Raw genomic sequence first — 19,373 nt, forward strand, 5'->3', positions numbered from 1 at the left:
ATCAGAGGGTTGATTCCCTTTGGTAACTTGGAAGGTGGGCAGGACCTTCTGGTCTTAAGGAGTTAGAACTGTCAGAACTGTTCAACTTTGTAGTGGGGCTTACCATTCTTATTAGTGATATCTTCAAAGAGAAGCAACTTTTTCCAGTGGAAGGGGAAGCTTGGTTAGTGCACCAAAACCTTAAGACACAGGAGTGAGGGCTAGTACTTCTTATGATACAGAATCTAGTTTTATCACAGTCATCCAATTCTGCCTATTCTTTGCACAAGCCCTGGATGTCAACTTCATGGGTAGAGTTGGAGGTAGGGAAACTCAGAACCAAATTATTCTCTATTTGTTATTCTGCTGTTACTAATATAAAACATTATTTAAAAACTAACATAAAACATAAGTAATATAAAACATACTTAAGTAAATCAAATGGACTTTGACCTTCCTTATAAGAAGAAGGAAGTACCCAAACTATGTACTATATCTGAAATTGGGCTAGGAAAGTTTATTATATGGTCTTGTGATGGAGAGTCATCTGCACCCAGAGAGAAGACTATAGGAACTGAGTATGGATCACAGCATAATATTTTCACTTTTTTGATTGGTTGTTTGCTTACATTTTGTTTATTTTTTTTTCTTTTCGATCTGATTCTTCTTGTGTAGCATGATAATTGTGGAAATATGTGTAAAAGAATTGCACATGTTTAACATGTTTAACTTGCTGTCTAGGGGAGAGGGTGAAGGGAAGGGACAAAGAAAAAAATTTGGTTTTGTAAGGGTAAATGTTGCAAACTACCCATATGTTTTCAAAATAAAAATGTTTTTTAAAAAAAGAAAGTTTAAATATGTGAAGAAGCAAAAGAGAATGGAAAATTCCCTTCTTCTGTGTTGAAATTATAAGCCCTTGATCCAGAAAATATAAGTGAATGTGGCTGTCCCTTTGACCAGAAAAAAAATAAGAAAGCTGAAATCTTGACAGAGAAGTGAAATGAACAAATATACTTCAGGAAGAATATGAAATAGTTGTAGTTTTCCACTGATCACCAAGGGCAGAGAAAAGCAGCTTCATTGGTGTACAAAGGCAAGAAGACTGTCACCTGCCCTCCAAAAAAGTAACAGTCTTATTCCTATATTATAGCTGGAGATCTGAACTTAACAGAACTAAGACATAGTGAGATAGAGTGTTGTACTCAACTGAGCTCTGGATTCAGACTCAAGTGAATTCTATATTCTCCTATTCTTCCTTATTCCCCTATCTTCTTATTCTCTATGGAAAATTGAGTCTGCTTTCCTAATCCTTGTTTCCTTCAAGAACTTGTTTTTTGAAACTCAAATTTTAAAAAAAAGTTTAAAATTATTCTTACATGTAATTGGGGAAAAAAAGATAATTTTTAAAAAGAATGTTTTGCTCTCAGATTTGCCATTTTTAATTTTTTTTCACACATTGTTTGTGTGTTTGCCTAGAAGATTGAATGCAGCTGAGAAAGGGTGGGAGTGATAAATGGAAATACATACATGAGAAGATTTTATATAGATAAATATATATATATGTTAAAAAATAGATTCTCTGTCTAATCTCTGGGACTACCATCTGGGAGCTCAACACTAGAGAGAAAAGATATAATATTGATATATATTATTAAAGCCACTCAGAATCAAAATAGAATGAATGAATCTGTATGTCCTGGACTTAGTATGAGTCTAGTTTTCTAGTGGGAGGAGATTTGGTAAGTGAGAAGGAATCAGTTTCAGAGTACTGTCTCTCCAAAAGAACCAGTCCCCAAGAAGGGTGGGGTAAAGTCTTTGACTAAGAGCAAAGTCACACCCATGGAGATGACTATGGGAAAAAGCTAGTAAAGAATGGGCACCACCCACTGTAGGGTGGAAGGAGGATGGGAGTGGAAAAGAGAAGGGAAGAAGAGAGGGAATGAAATAGAGGGAACGGGAAAGAAAGGTAGGTAAAAGAGAAAGGGAGAGAGAAGAGAAAAGAGAAGAGAAAACAGAAGTTAACTCTTTTCTTCAGCCAAATACCTTCTACTCCCAAGTACTGTTATAGAAGTATATTTCTCCTTGAGAACTATACCCCCCATAAATCTGTGCCAAGCACAACGGACAATGATGCCCCCTTCAGCACCAACTGGAGTTGGATGAGAATGTCTACACCTGATGGGAGGCTGGGCAAAACATCTTGCAAGAACGAAACTATGCATATCCTTTGATCCTGCAATACAACTGCTAGGCCTGTATCCCAAAGAGATCATAAAACCTTTAGGGGGAAAGGACCTACATGTGCAAAATATCAATAGCAGCCCTTTTCAGAGTGGCAAAACATTGAAAATTAAGAGACTGCCCATCGATTGGGGAATAGTTGTGGTATATGAATGTAATGGAATACATTATATTATTATATTATGCAATAAGAAATGATGAAGAGGCAGATTTCAGAAAAACCTGAAGTTGAGTGAACAGAACCAGGAGAATAATAAAAGTAACCATTGTGCAATGATCAATTCTGATTAACTTAGATCTTTTTAGCAATACAGTGATCCAAGACAATTCCAAATGACTCATGATTGAAAATGCTAGCCACATCCAGAGAAAAAACTATGGAGTCTGAAAGGAGATCAAAGCATACTACTTTCACTTTTTTTGTTGTTTTGTTTTCATGGGTTTTTTTCCTTTTGTTCTGTTTCTTCTTTCACAACATGACTATATATTTTACATGTTTGTACATGTATAACTTATATCAGATTGCTCGTCATCTCGGGGAGGGAGAGGGAAGGGTGGAAGGGATAAAAATTTGGAACTCAAAATATTTCAAAAATGAATGTTAAAAATTATTTTTACATATAATTGGAAAAATAAAATATTATTAAATTTAAAAGTTTCAAAAATGAAAGTTGAAAATTGTCTTTACATGTAATTGGGGGTAAATAAAATATTATTTTAAAAAATAGAAGGAAAAAACTCTTGCAAGAGAATCAGGATGTGGGATTATTCCAGTAAGCCTCTAGAAAAAAGAAAAGAGAAAATAAGAACAAAGGCAGAAATCTATGTCTAACTCCTATTGCTACTAAGACAAGTTTTCCTCTTCCACTTGGGAAGCAAAGGCTATTGACTTCCTCCTAACTACAACTCCTGTTATGAGAAGCCACAGTGACTGGAGTTCAATGCTTTGGAGATTCAGTGCTGAGATGCAATGCCTTTTAGACCTGCAGTGCCTTCATTTTGATCTCTGGGAAAAGCACACCCTCCCCTAGGTGGCTGTTGTATGGTATGGTGCTTTATGTGCAGCATGAGTCGTGTTGAAAGAATGGATTCAGAAGACTTTTTTTTTTCCCAATGTACAAGCTTATGGTACTGAACTGATCAAGTAAGGAACTAAATTCTTCATGAACTAAATTCCTTAAAAGTTTGGGATTTTATAGTTTAAAAAATGGATTTCAAAAAAGTAGCTATGTCTTGGCCTAATTGTTTCTTCTACTATCATCATTCCTCCTCCTCAACCACTCTCAGACTTTTCAGAGTGACATTTCTCTTTGAGGTGGATTTGAGCTTTTTAATGGCTAAAATAGCTGACTAAATATGCTAGAGCTTCCCTTTTTCACAGGGGAACCAGACAATGGAGTAGCAAAGCAACTAGACAATCAGAGGGACTTTTACAGCCAAGGGCTGCTTGACATACTAGTGATCTTTTGCAAGTAAACATTAGCTGAACTTGGAGACAGCTACAACTGCTGATACCAATTTTAATCAATTTTGCTGAAACCAAATGACCAGTTCAAAGAGAATAGCAGAAATCTTGGTTCCTAACTTATCTAAAGAACAGCAAACATCCTACTTTCTGACTTATTGTGTTTGCAGATGTCTTTTCCCTGGATCCTTACTTCCCAATGTCCAGATCTATTATATTTCTCCCTTAATCCCCCACTTAGCATGAATAGCTCAAATATGCATATATATCTCATCCTTTTCCCATTCCCCTTTGAATAGCTAAAAACATTGTCTCACTGCTTTCAAGCTTCTTCTCAGGCTATAAATGCATTTATAATCTTTGAAAAAATGTGACCAAACTCCAGTTCATTCCTCCTTTTTGGACCAGGGGTTTCTTCCATTTTTAACAGTTATCATTGGAAACTATGTCTCTCACAAGTCTATGCAGAATACAGGTAATGATAAATACTGAGAGGCAATAGGAACAGGAACATTTGCCTGCTGCTACCGTCATCACCTAGACCACCCTATCCCTTTGACTTCCCTTCATTCCCCTTTCTAGCCTTAGGCTACCCAGACCCCATCTAAGACACTTAACTGTTAGATGTGATGAGTTACCAACCCCTTTCCTTCCAATAGTGTCTTATCACCTACTTCACTATTACTCAGTAGATCCTAGACACTGAAGCACTGTCATCTGATTTGCTGTTACAACCTAAAAACCCCTGGGCCTTGCCATCCATTAGTATTGCCACTGTCATCAGCTCTGAAGCTAGATCTTTTATGTGATGTCTCTCCCAATAAGAATGTAAGCACCATAAGAGTAGGGACTTGTTCACCTTTTCTATTTGTATCCCCAGGACTAAATATGTAGTGTCTATTTTTTCGCTTGATTCTTATATCTTGTTGAGATATATATATATATCTTAAATTCTATTTTAAGTAAATGTCTTTTCACCTTGCTGTAGCACATGACTAGCTGCGTCTGAAAGAAAAAGATTCAGGGGAAAACCCAAGGTTTCTTAAACAGTGCTTGAATAAATCTAAATAGGTTCTAAGAACTTGAGTGTGACAGTAGTGTTTTAAGTCTCTCTTTTGGACATCAGGTATGGAAGAAAACAGCTCACTGATGAGGAAAAATGGGAGGACATGATAAGCCCAGGAAAGAGAAGGTAGATTTGTTGTTTAAGTGAATACTAAAAAATTCCTTGACTCTTAAATGATTATTAAATGGGAAACAATATGGGAAAAATTTATTAATACTGAAGTGAAGTTGCCAAGTCCTTGGGAGAAGATGTTTCCATCAGATATTCATTGGGCAGACCATGAAAACAACTAAGAATGGGATCCAAAACGCTCAATCCAAAAATGATTCAGTCTTTATCAGTTTTGAATGGAAGATGGAATGGGGCTGGAGAATGAGTCTGATGGATGTCAGGAAACTCCATCAGCATCTCTGGCCCCATCACCAATGGAAAGGAAACTTTTACTGTATCATAGAATTCCACTGGCAATCTGGGGAAGCCAATGGACTCTTCTCAGAAAAAAAAAATGTTTTTAAATACATACTGTAAAAAATATAGGATTACAAAGAAAATCAACTATACTAAAATAGTTATCCTAATAATTATAGTAAGTTCACAGAGCCCGGATTAAGAACCTCTGATTCAAAGGTGTCAGAGTTGAGGGTGTTCTGGGACTAAAAGGCAAAAGAGGGACAGCTGTGCACTTGAGGTTGTGTGGGTTTGAAAGGGCTTTGAACTGCCGGACATTCCCTGGGTTTGAGAGGATCAGAAAGTTGACTCAATACTCATTTTTGTTTTAGAGATTAACTTAACTTACTTCCTCATTTAACTTTGTTATGCCAAAGTTCCCTTTTAATGTCCTGACCTAGTTTCTCCAATTGTCCTGTTTAGTTATTCTGCCTCAGGTTATAACCTTTCCCTCTTAAAGTTTGATGAGATAAAGTTTTTATGTCTATAATCATTTCTTCTTAATGTTTGACAGGTTAAAGGTCTATCCATTTTAGACATCATAGCAATATAAAAAAAAGGCAGAAGAAAGGACTCTATTTGGAGAGAAAGACTTGAAGTTAAGGCTGGAATTAAGCACTGTTCTTAAAAGGAAAAAAATTACCCCTTTGTTAGCTAGATGCTTGCAGCATTCAGAATGATAAAGGGAGTAGCATCCCATCTCCAGTACTTCCCTCCATTATATCATCCTAGGTGCCTCCCCCCATTAGATTATCCCCATCCAGGTACCTCCTCCATTATGTCATTGTTCTTGTTATTCTATAAAAGAGTCTTGAATTCCTGATCAGTGCTGGATTCTTTGAGACGATAGTCACGTTCAGCCCTGGGACCAACCATGGATCCATTTGGTCCCAGTAAATCTCTCCATTTAATAAACTATTAAATTGTTCTCTAATCTCTGTCTTGCTCAGTTTCTCCAGCATTATAACTTCTCTCAGCCTCAGTTTCCTCATCTGCAAAACAGAAATAAGCACCTACCTCCCAAGATTGTTATGAGGATTAAATGAAATAATATATAAAACACCTTGTAAACCTTAAGCAATACATAAATGCTAGCTATTATTTTAATTGACTAGAGAATCAAAGGGCCCTCAAGAAAATCCTGCTAGCATTTACATAGTACTTTTAAAGTTTGCAAAATATTTTACAAAAATTATCTCATTTAATTTTCATAACAACTCTATAAGGCAAGTGCTATTATTATCACTATTTTATAGTTGAGGAAATATGGCTGAGAGATTAAGTCACTTGCCCAGGGTCACGTGTAACTCTTACATCCCCTTAGCTGCTTGTATAAGAGAGCCAGTAAGGAAATCAAACAGACCAGAACTAAGCTAAGGAAAGATTTTTTCCTCAAATCCTCAAATCAAATTGAGGAAAGAAATTTCCTCAAATAACTCCTTTAGGAATTCACCCTATAATGCCACCAATGATTTTCCTTCTTTTCCCAATTCCCAAATTCCTAAAATCCTTATGCACAGAAACTCCTTCCTAACTGCTACAATCACTTTTTTCTCCATTCTCCAAACACTTGGGGGAAAGCAGGGGTAGGCATGAAGTAGGGGAGTCCTTCCAGTCTTCTGTAATCATTCCCTTAAGAACTCTTCTTTTCCTGTCCCTATTTCTAGAAAAGCTTATTCCCACTTCTACCTCATTTTCCTGGAATATCCTATATAACCAGAGCTTTTGAGGATCCACCACCATTTCTAAAGGGAAAGTCAAAGGGAAATGTCTCCCCCTTGTGGAACCTCTATGTAATGGCACAAAAATAACTTGAACCCTAACTTTTAGGGGAAATGATACTGGAAAGGGAAGTAAATAGAGGCACCTCTCTACCACATTTCCCTACCAATGATTGTTTAAAAGTTTGGGTATTGTGTAATATATAAGGGAATGGAAAATATTTCTGGGGAAAATGTATACAATAACAATACGATAAAAAGATAATTTTCAAAGTCTTGTGGACTCTGATAAACAAAAAAACTATTACAATTCTAGAAGACTTGGAAAGAATCACACACCTGCTCCCCCAACAGAGAAATGATGGACTCAGAATTAAGACTTTTTAAAATATGGTCAATTTGGAATTTGTTTTGTTTACCTATCCATTTGTAACAAGAGATTTTGTTTTTCTTGCTTTCTTAAAGGGTAGAGAAATGGGAAGTGGGAGAGAAAGAAGGCAGATCTTCATTTTAGAAAAAAATTTAAATTTCTTAAAACATAGCTGAATCCAACTCTTCCTGTACAACAAGAGAACTGTTCGGTTCTGCACACATATATTGTATCTAGGATATACTGTGACATATTTAACATGTATAGGACTGCTTGCCATCTGGGGAGGGTTGGAGGGAGGGAGGAAGGGAGGGGAAAAGTCGGAACAGAAGTGAGTGCAAGGGATAATGTTGTAAAAAATTACCCTGGCATGGGCTCTGTCAATAAAAAGTTATAATTATTAAAAAAAAAAAAACATAGCTAAGGATTCCTAACCTGGGGTCTGTGAGAGTGTGTGTGTGTATGTGTGTGTGTGTGTGTGTGTGTGTGTGTGTGTGTGTGTGTGTGTTTACTATTTTGATAGCTATTATTTCAAAGGAAGTCAAAGTAAAAGTCACAGGAAAGAAAAATCAAGAAACCTATTTAATGAGCCTGTAGTAAAAGCAAAAGAATGTTCTGAAAACTCTCAAATGTTATGAGGTGTACTGCAGGAAAGAAAAAAGAACTGAGAGCTTCCAGGAATTTGAAATGCAAGAGAAGCTAGAGGAATCTATGATGGCAATGTGAAGGTGACACACAAGACCCTCTGAGACTAGAAATAGGTCAGCATCAGAAGTCAAATAAGTCGGTCAGTGAACAGTAGTACCTAGAAGATGCTGAATAATTCTCTTAAAAACGTGAGCTGGTAATGAATACAACATTTATATTAGATGGATATTTATTTTAGCTGGAAATGGGATGGATAAGATTACCTTAAAAATGAAACTTAATTGATGATCCCTTAATCTGTATATAGCCTTTACCCCCTTGGTAATAAAGTTTTTTTAAAAAGGCAGAAGAAAGGACTCTATTTGGAGAGAAAGACTTGAAGTTAAGGCTGGAATTAAGCACTATTCTTAAAAGGAAAAAAATTACCCCTTTGTTAGCTAGATGCTTGCAGCATTCAAAATGATAAAGGGAGTAGCAGAGTCCTAGACTATTATTTTTTCACTGTCCATAGGAAGAAAAGTATCTCTTCCATTTGACAACTGCATAACAAGTAGATCTTAAACTGGAGTTACCTTTTTTTTTTCAAAAAAGAGGGCTTGTAGGAATGATGTTTATAGTTATAACAATTCACTTTACTTCTCTGTGCCTCAGAGCTCTAAAATGAGGAAATGGGCTAGATGAGGATTTCTTAAATTATGTCATGGATTCCTTTGGCAATGTGGTAAAGCTTATGGGCCCTTTTCAGAATAATAATTTTACAATATACATATAGATATGTATATGTAAAATAAAATAAAAATTATAAAGGAAGTCAACTATATTGAAATAATACTCAAAATAGTAAACACACACACACACACACAAACATACACACACATACACAGACCCCAGGTTAGGAATCCTTAGAATTGATGCTCTCAAAAAGTTTTTTCCCCAATTCTAAATCCTATGACAAACTCTTCACATGAAACTTGCCACCCAAAATCACACATAGCAGGTGGATTTTGACCAAGTCTAAAAGTAGAAACATGATCTCTGTCTTTGGGGAATACTTGATTTGATTTGATGGAGAAAATAGTATCCTTGTTCTCAGGTAACACCTAATCTAAGAGTAAGGAACTCATAGGCTCTCCTCTCAAGTCCCCAGTTACATGAAGGTGAAAATATCTCTGGCTTCAGAGCTGAATATGATTACAGTGGAATGGATAGTCTCATAATTGAAAATACTTGATATCTAAAAAAGACGTTGTTGAGGAATTCCTACACCAGGTGGGAGATTGAATTCGCTGAAATATAGTGTTTCTTCCAACACTGGTTTCTGGGTTGGGTGGAAGATATGTAGGCAGGCTTTTTGAAGGCTATACTCAGTACCACTACCTAAAGTTTCAAGCTGAGAGCATTGTCAGCTTCTCCTTCTCTGTTTCCCTTCTCCCTCTCCTGAGCCCCATCCCCTGTCCCATCCATACCACATTGAGCTGTAGTTCCAGGGTCAGGACCCCTCCACTGTCCAGCACAGGCAGGAGCTTCAAGGCAAACACAGCTGGACGTCCTGGTGGAAGGGCCACACTGGGGCCAAAGAAGATGTAGAAGTGGACAGAGAAGGTATCCAGCTCATTCCGCAATGTTGGACGCACTGGCCAGCAGTGGTCAGGAGGAGATGTGCTCCCAGATCCTTCCTCAGGGGCTCCCAAAGGTGGTATCTCCTGAGGGGGCAGCTGAGTACCCAGAGACTGGGGCATGTTCATGGCTGCTCCAGGTACCAGGGCTCGAGACAGGCCATGTTGGGGGCACTCTGGGAAGAAGCTTATAGCTCATTGACAGTCCCATCAGTATTACAATCCAAACCCCAAATTTCCCACCTTAGCCAAATCCCCCAGGGTTATTAAACAAAACCTCCCTCCATCCCCACCTATATAGCCTCTTAACGGACCAGGGTTCCAGGTACATTGAACTGGCAGTAGTCTATAGGGAGAACTCATGACTTATCCATAGCCTCTCAAATCATATCCTTAGGATCTTGACTCACCCTGAGGTAAAGTAAAGCTATCACTATGAGAAAGTTTAAAGAGAGTGAGAGTAAAGTAAGATCACAGTAGGAATCAGATTGTCCTATAGTACAGGGAAGAAAGAAAAAAGTATCCTAGGGTAGGATCCCAGAAAGGGACTTAGGATATTGTGGCTGACTTCACAGCTACATGCATAGCTGTAATCCTATGGGTTCCGATGAGAGATATGCTGGATATTTCCAACAAGGGATCTCAGATAGAGTCCAGCAGGCTTTCCTTTTATTTGCATGTTAAGTTGGAATTAGGTGACCCTAGGGTAGGGCATTGGAAGTCCCTATGAGGGGGTCCCCAAGAAAAAGTATAGAAACCCGGGGCCTCTTGTGCTGACCTTGTAGCTGCACACACAGCTGGAATCGAAGGGTTCCAGGGAGACCCCGTGGTGTTTCCACGCGTACATAAACCCAGTCCCCCCAAGGAGGCAGGGCCAGCTCCAGCCCACATGGGGCCAATTCCCCACAGGCCACAGAGGTTGAGTTGTGCAGGGGAGGTGCCTTGGGGCGCAGATGCATCATCAGGGGGCAGCCATTGCCTCCACGAGATCCCACACACTTCAGCTGAACGGAGACCCTGGAGGTGAAACTGGGGACAAAGACCCTGGAAGGGGGGATACAAGGACAAGGGTGACAAACTGGATTTGAGAGTGAAGAATTCTAGGAGACAAAAGTGAGGAAAGACCCTGAAGATTATAGTAATGAGGCTCTAGAGACATCAGTGAGGTAGAATATGGTTAATAAATGGGGTATATAAGAAGCTTGGGTGGGGAAAGAAAATATAACAAAAGTAACTCTTTTCTTGGTAGGAACTATGTTCATGTTAAAGACACTTAAAATTTGTTGCCATCAAATCCTAAGGAGAGGATTCAAAGATAATATTCAAAGTGATCTAAACTACTAACTGGGCCAAAAATAATAAAGGGGGTAGAAGCCTGAAAGTAAAGAGCACAAGCCAGTCCTTGGGTTCAGGATCTGTCAACTATATTTAACCAATAAAACCAAGGCTTTGAGTTGATGCTCTAATGGGAATACAATAAGTGGATCCCAAGGTTCCTGTACTATTTGAAAAGGAAAAAAGGAGAGAAACTTAGTGGCAGGAAACAGAGAGATAAGCTCCTCACTGGCAACAAGTTGGTGAAAAGTTAACATTGACACACCAGGAAAGCTATCCACCCCAAGCTCCTAAGAGACATATCTGCTGATTCAAGAATTGTGCGGGTCAGCACCACAACTGTGCTTACTCATACCTCTTTGGTTTCATTCAGTTTGTCCTCCTATAGCAATAGGCAGTGGAGCTGGTATACACACTGGCACCATGGGAAGAGTCACGTACCCAGGTTCAGCACTGAAGGATTTGCACTTTGGGATGATGTAGCAATATCTTATTCATCCCTACAATTGGGCAGGGGGATGGCCAAAGAGAACTGGTTGACTGAGTGATTCTTTTAAGGGGACCTTTTTGTTGAGACACAGCTAATGCCGGTTCATGGAGGCTATCAGTTAGTCTTCATAATGTTCCTTGGCTTGGCACTAGAAAGTGGAGAGCCATTCCATATCAACAGGGCCAAAAAGAAAAAGAAGCTTCTGATCTTCCCCTGAAGGTTTATCATAGTACAGGTAGACCAGATGGCAGTATCTCCTCTTCCTAATTGGAGATTTCTGCTACATGAATGTCAGGAGTTAGAGAAGTACAAAAAAAGACTTCTTGAGGAAGCAAGGGTGGTTAGGTATCTGTTTACAACCATGAGGCAAACTAGTTAATATTCTATTGCATTCTAGATCCTAATAGGAATGCAAATTAAATAAAATGCAGTGAAAATCAAGTATTTAAGAACAAAGAAAATCAGAAAAATGAGATTTTTTTTATAAATGCCATAGAAAGGCTTCCTCTGAGTCTCTACTGATCTCCTTCCTGAAAAAAGAGATAGCCTGAGAAGGGGTGATTACAGAAATGGCTATAGGAAATAAGAATATGTTCAAGAGAGAGAATTCATACAATCTCAGTTTACTTATGTACTCTCCTACTCTTTCAATCCTCCAAAAGAAGTTAGGGAGCAAAAAAAAAAAAAAAAACAATAGAAAAAACAAAATAACCACTAAAGAAAAGCAAATATAGATAGATAGATAGATAGATAGATAGATAGATAGATAGATAGCGATATAAGGGTACAGTTGGAGGAGAAAAAAGGAGAGGGAATTTTATCTATTGCATCCCTAAATGAAATATTGAAGTCCCTTTAATTTCCTTTCTTCTCTTTCTCCCCCTTACTCTATGGTGATATCACAAAATGGCATGGGCTCCAAGTGGTAGAAGGGGAGGGGGAGAGAGATGATCTTTGGTAGAGATAAAACATCCTGGAACAGAAGGATTAATAAAGAAGATTTAGGGGGAAAAAAAAAAACACTTGAGGAGAGGGTTTTCCTTTTGCAGAATCTGGGATTCTGGGATGGATTTTCCATCTCCTGAAAGTTTTTTGGGCTTTTTTAAGAAAAAAATTTTGGAAGCTAGAGATCTTCCAATTTCCAGGAATTGCCTCTGCTCAGCTTTCTTAGAAGCTTTCTTTTTCTTGTGATTTCACGGTTGGCTGAAGGCTTTGGAGCTAAAATATATATCCCCAAATTTCAAAGGTATACATACTAAAGGTATAGAATTACATTCTATTGCCTTTTTATGTCTGTTTTATGTGTGTATGAATGGTTATTGGGACGTTTATTGACATAAAAATTCTTCATACAAGAAGCTATATGGTTGATTAGCATACTTGTTCCTCAGCTAAATTTTCTTCAAACTAATGTACAGTTTAATCTTGTACACCAAACATATGTATAGTGTGTGTGTGTGTGTGTGTGTGTGTGTGTGAGAGAGAGAGGGGGGGGGGGGGGGGGGGGAGGGAGAGAGAGAGAGAGAGAGAGAGAAAAACACCTCTCAATTTTTAAAGAAAGTGCTATGGTACAGTCAGTAGTGTGCTTGAGAACTAATTGTTAAATTTTCAGTGGGAGTATTTTCACTTCGGAAATTGGCTATAAATCAGAACTTGATTTTACTTTTTGGTTGATTGTCTAGAAGTAAAAAGATGACAGAAAACAGTTAATAGTGCAGATTAAACTTAAAAGTGAGTCATACATACATTTTTTTCCTTTTTGGAGATTCAATTGTTAAATATTTCCTAGCATTCCATTGATGTAGTATCAAGAGTGCTAAGACTGGAGACAAGAGAAACCTGAATTTCAATGTTGCCTGGAATAATTAGTAGCTATATGATAATGGACAAGCCATTCAGCCTAAGTCTCAGTTCTCCGATCTGTAGAATAGGGATAAAAAAAATAGTTGTAGTTCCTACTTCAGTGCATATATAAGCAACTTTTATTAAAATGTCAGCTTTTATTAAGGAGAAATTTTTGTGTATTTGTTATACAGGGGGGGTTGTTGGTAGGGGGGGAAAGACAGAGAAGGAGAAAAGGGAGGAAGGGAGAGACTGAAAGAGAGATTGAGAGGAGAAAAAGGGAGAGAGGGAGAAAAAGGGAAGAGAGAGAGGGAGGGAAGAAGAGAGAAAGGAGGGAAAGAGAGATTAAGAGGGGGGAGAAAGAGTGAAGAAGAGGGAGCAAGGGGAAGTGAGAGAGGGAAGGAGGGAAAAGAGAGAGAGGAAGGAAAAGAGAAAAAGAAAAAGAAGGTAGGGAAAGGTGAAAGAGGGAAAGAGGTGAGAGAGATAGGGGAAAAAGAGAGGTGGGAGGGGAGGGAAAGATAAGAGAGAGAATAAGACATACACAGAGAGGTAAAAGAGGGAGGGAGAAAGAGATGGAGGAAACAAGGAGAGAGGGAGAAAGAAAAAAAGAAGAGAAAGAGAAAAAAGAAAGAGAGAGAGAGAGCAGAGACAGAGACAGAGACAAAGATAGAGAAAGAGCTATTTGGTTTAATCTAGCAAGAGTTTTGGTAACAGTTGAGAAAGAGGAACAAGATTGTCAGGACTTGGTGGACAACTGGAAGGTAATGAGAAGTCAAGGTACATCAGACTCACTTGAACAGAGCTGAACGGTTATGAGAGGAAAGTGTTTGCTCTGAAGGACGACCAGGAACCAGGACAGCAACATCGAGCAATCGACGGACAATCAACTGGGGTTGAAGGAGGTACTGGCACTCATCATGAAGACCCTGAAGTAAACAAAGAAGGAATTGATATTGCCATATCATGGAGACCTGAAGGGACTAGAGTAGAAACTGGAAGGTAGCATAAAATGAGGGAGGTATTTAAACTAAAATCAAAAGATCTAGATTTTAAATGCCAGCTTTGTCATATCCAGCTGGTTGACGTGAGTAAATTAATTTCCCCACTGGATCTTGATGTCCTTACCTGCAAAGTGAAGGGGTTGGACCAGATGATTTCTATGGCTCCTTCTCGCTCTAATATTCTACTATTTTAATGAAGTGCTAACATTTATCATGGAGACCCCAAGAAAGAGGACAGAAGAGACAAATTCTAACACTTGTTTTGGAGATATCCTTGAGCTAAAGGAGAGGAAGTGGGAGAACTATAAAATAAAAATATCATTGAAGCTGTGGGAGTTTGAGGGAGAACAGGCACTAGTACTATATGAGGGCCTCCTAGTGTTTCCAGAACCTATCCAGTCAGAGACAGAGCTCATTTATAGTCTTCTCATCTCTTAGTTATGATCAAAACACATTGAACCAGACCGCCTCAATTCTGGCAAAGGATAAAACAGGGAAGGGATTATATATATATGTGTATATATATATATATATATATATATATATATATATATATATGTGTGTGTGTGTATATATATATATATATATATATATATATATATATATATACACACACACACACACACACACACACACACACACACATACACAGAGGGGGAAAAAGAGACAAAGATAAAACATCTCTGAAATGAGCCTGCTCAGATCCTTACTTATCCTTCCTGACTAAGGTGGATTCTATGACATCTGACCTGAAGTCTTTCTAACTGTATGTTGTCTCCATCTTTTTATTCTAACTCTTAGTTCTGAGTTCTATTATTTATTCTGGTCTCATTACTTTCTACATTCAGACATTTCAATATCCTAGGATCAGCTCTAGGTCTTGCACAAGAGTACCATGAATTCATCTAGCTAAGCATTCATTGTGGCATACTGAGCTTCTTTGACTTTCTCTGACATTCCAACTCTACATTTTGTACCATTTTGCAGATAATGCTCTCCTTTCTCACATCAGACTCATAATCTCTAGCTTTAAGATTCATCTTAGATGCACCACCTTCAAGGGGCCTTGTTGATATTCCCACATCAAATTACTTTGTATATGTTTTATATTGACTTATCTATGTACCTCTTGTTTCTCACAGTACAGCATAAGCCCCTTAAAGGCAGAAATGTTTTGTTTCTGTGTATGTATTTGTAGATATTAGCATTGTACCTGGCACATATTAGGTGCTTAATAAGCGTTCATAAAATTAAATTGAGTAGACACTCACCCACACATTTACCAAACAGGTGGGGCAAGCTCTTCATTGAATCAATCAATAATCTACATTTCTTGAAATTTATGACCAGACCTGATCAGTGACTGTTGGTCACACTACCAAAGTGATATGGCCCTACAACCTGTGTTTCAGTTAAAGAGAAAACTCGGTGGTCACTTCTGATATCAAGTCCAATTATCATACTTGTAGCAATAGCTGAGAGATTCTACTGTGGGCAAGAATTCAGGCCAAAGAGCAGCATTGCCCTGAATACAAACTGACTGTAGACTTATCAACATGCCTGAGAAAGGGAAAATTAGAAGGGGTTAATGAAGTGCGGAAGCCATGTGATAAGAGGAATGTTTGAGGTAATGAAGGGTGATTAGACTGTGAAAGAGAATAGTATGTGTTCTTTGGACAAGATTGGCAGGACAGTTTGTGCCAGATACAATGTAAGGTGGAAGGGACTTGAAAATGCCTACCCAATCAGGAAACAACTTTGTTATACTAAAGATCTACAATTATGGAATCTTAAAGTACGAAGTTCCTTTAGGGATCACTAGTCCAATGCATCCACTACATGCAGGAGGCTTTTCTATGTCATTCAAAGTAGATGAATATCCAACCTTGGTTTAAACATTTCCAAGGATAGAAAACTCACAAACTGGAGCAGCTAAGTGGCACAGTGGATAAAGCACCAGTCAGGAGAATTCTGAGTTCAAATCTAGCTTGACACCTACTAGCTATGTGACTCTGGGCAAGTCACTTAACTCTCATTACCTCAAAAAAATCAAGATTACTTGCTGAAAGGGAGATTCAGGTAGATTTTTTTTTTATTTGTTTTATGAAAGAATGTGCCTTCTAATGGCTAGGATTGTGTAAAGTGAAAGATTGCAAGAAAAGAAAATTGGAACCAAATTATGAAAACTCTTAACTGCACCACCACTAAAGTGTTTGTATTTTATCCTAGAGCTATTAGGAAATCACCTAAGGTTTTTAGACATGGGAGACCGATCATATCTATGCATTAGGGAAATATTTTGGCAACTCTTGGTTGATAGAATTCACATGTTTATTACATTCCACTTTTTCTGTGATTATTCACATATAGGTTATAATGTAAATTATCTTTCAAGTTCTTTTAATATCTCCATATTGATATCAGTATCAATAAGGAATATATTTTTATCAATAGATGGTGGAATGGATACAACACCAAGCCTGGAGTCACAAGAACCTGAATTCTCATCTGGCCTCAAACAATTACTTAGAAGTCTGAACCTGGGCAAGTGACTTAACCCTCTTTGTCTCAGTTTCCTCATATGTAAAAATGATGGCAAACCACTCCAATATCTTTACCAAGAAGACTCCAAATGGGAGTCAAAAAGAACCAAATGTGACTGAAAAACAACTGAAAACAACATACAGGGCATCCAGGTGGTGCCATAGTACATAGAGTGCTGGGCTAGGAATCATGAAGACTCATTTTCCTGACTTCAAATGCAGTCTCACACTTATTGATTGTGTGATCCTAGAAAATCCCTTAACCCTGTTTGCCTCAATTCTTCATCTATATACTAGAGAAGGGAAAGGCAAACTACTCCAGAATCTTTGCCAAGAAAAAAATGGGTAGGTTACAACTGAAGTGATTGAACAACACCTTTATATCATTCCATATAGTATACTATACTTAGGTGCTCCAATATTTGTTGAATAAATGAATGAAAAGTCTCATGAAGAGATCAAATGCTCCATCCTCTTTACTTTTGCCAGTTTTCTTAATAGCCCTATTTAAACAAATTTTATAGCCCTTTATAAAAGATCTGGTCATTCTGAGATGATTCAAGAATCTATAGTGACAAACCAAACTTCTCATTCTACAAAAGGTTAATATTGTATCAATGGAAAAATAGTTTACCTAACACATATTCTCTCTTCATAGTCTCTCTCTCTCTCTCTCTCTCTCTCTCTCTCTCTCTCTCTCTTTCTCTCTCTCTCTCTCTCTTTTCCTCCCTCTCCCTCTCTTCCTCCCTCTTTCCTTCTCTCTCTCTCTGTCTCTGTCTCTCTATCTCTATGTCTCTGTGTATGTCTCTCTCTGTCTCTCTCTCTGTGATGTCTCTCTCTCTTTCTTTCTCTCTCTCTCTCTCTCTCTCTCTCTCTCTCTCTCTCACACACACACACACACACACACACACACACACACACACATACTGATTTAACTCCAAATATTGCATCTATACCAAGATAGCCCCATACCCCAACTCTGACATCAACCAGAAATGCTATCTATTATTAACATGTCAGACTGTCTGATGGTCTTGCATGTGCCAGAATATAAAGAAACATAAGGTAAAGTAAGTCTTTGGACTAAAATCCCATAACAAAGCCTACATGATATACCATACCTGCTGCCAGCTTCTAAGAAACTAGATATATCAAGGAAGACTTTGATTAGAAAGCAATGCCTCAGCTTTGCCTCAAAGGAAGAGACTGAGATGAGAAGAAAGTACATTTCAGACATAGACAAAGTATAGAGGCAAAAGATAAAATGTCTAATTTGAGGAAGCCCATTTTAATTGGAACATAAAATTCAAGAAAGCTAATAATGTGAAATTATGCTGGAAACATAAGCTTTAGCCGCTTTATAGAGGGCCTTCAATGCCTGGATATGTCTGTATTTTACCTCAAAACAAGAAGGAACCACTAAAAAATTTTCAGCAGAAGAATAACATAGTCATTTCTATGTCTTATGAAGATTATTTTGACAGAAGGGATTGGAAAAAAAGGCAGATACTGGAAAACTATTATTAGAGTCCATGTGAGAGGTGATAAAAGACCTGAAATGATATGATAGCTATGTAAATAGTAAAAAGGGACGGGATGCAAGAGATAGCATAGAAGTAGAACCAATACTTGGCAATTAATTGGATGAGGAGGTAAAAAAGAAAGTGAAGGGCCAAAAATTAACTACTAGGTTAAAAATCTGACTATCTGGAAGGATGATTGCATACTCAACAAAAACAGATAAGTTTGGGAGAGAGATAGGCTTAGAGGAGACCCAAAATTGAGATATAAGTACCATCCCATCAAGTCTCAGTGATACTTATCACCTATTAATTTTGCCTCTCTTCATTAACATCTTAACCTTCATCCTCTTTGCTACTGGTCCTTTGAACATTTGTATAAACACATCTGGACATTTTGTTCTTGCTTCTCTATACTTCTCCATACTTTCCGAAATAACTACTGGTCCTCTTTTGTTCTATTTTTTTTTCCTATCTTACAAAAGAGATTTGAGATACAAAGGTGTTCTGGAAAGTTTTTTTCATTTTCCTGGAATGTGAGACTCGAGGTAGATTTAAAAGCAAAACAAAACAAAACAAAAACAAAAACAAACAAACAAAAAAAAAAAAAAAACGAATTAGTCCCATCCCACCAGTAGATGGCAGGGTTTTTTGGTGTTTAGAGATTGATGACGGTTCTCAATACAAGGAAAGGGAGATGAAACAACAGAACAGAGAAATAGGAAATGAAAGACGCTATTTTGGGTCAAAAGCAGGAGCTTCCTGAAGAAGAATGCCAAAACAGAGGGACTTCCAGCAGAGACATGTCAGCTAGGTGGCTATAAGTGAGTAATAATCATAAGATAGACTAAGAGAACTCTTCCCTCTCCTCAAGTTAGGTAACCCAGTAATAGAGTGTTGTCCCTATCTCAAGAAGACCTGAGTTCAAATCCAGTTTCTGACACTTTCTAACTATGTAACTCTGTTTACCTCAGTTCCCTCAACTGTAAAAATGGGGATAATAATAGCATCAACATCTCAGAGTTGACCTCTATTTAAAATGCATGAATCTAATATACTCTACACTTTAACAAATTATACTATTCCCTC

General features: G+C 37.9%; 1 protein-coding gene across 4 annotated transcripts in view; it reads right to left on the bottom strand.

The window, feature by feature from the left end:
• The window catches only part of TMEM8B (transmembrane protein 8B), an 86,256-nt gene that overhangs the window by 19,845 nt on the left and 47,038 nt on the right, over positions 1-19,373 (bottom strand). For 2 of the 4 annotated variants that reach the window (XM_051964845.1, XM_051964858.1), the window contains 3 exons: positions 14,013-14,146; positions 10,332-10,597; positions 9,404-9,729 (listed from right to left, as the gene is read on the bottom strand). In XM_051964845.1, coding sequence (XP_051820805.1) covers positions 9,404-9,729; positions 10,332-10,597; positions 14,013-14,146 — 726 coding nt within the window. Of the gene's footprint in view, positions 1-9,403; positions 9,730-10,331; positions 10,598-13,124; positions 13,253-14,012; positions 14,147-19,373 lie in introns of those variants that run through there. The other 2 variants (XM_051964851.1, XM_051964866.1) reach the window with 2 other exon arrangements.

The sequence above is a fragment of the Antechinus flavipes genome, chromosome 1 (genome assembly GCF_016432865.1).
Source record: "Antechinus flavipes isolate AdamAnt ecotype Samford, QLD, Australia chromosome 1, AdamAnt_v2, whole genome shotgun sequence".
Taxonomy (NCBI): Eukaryota; Metazoa; Chordata; class Mammalia; order Dasyuromorphia; family Dasyuridae; genus Antechinus; species Antechinus flavipes.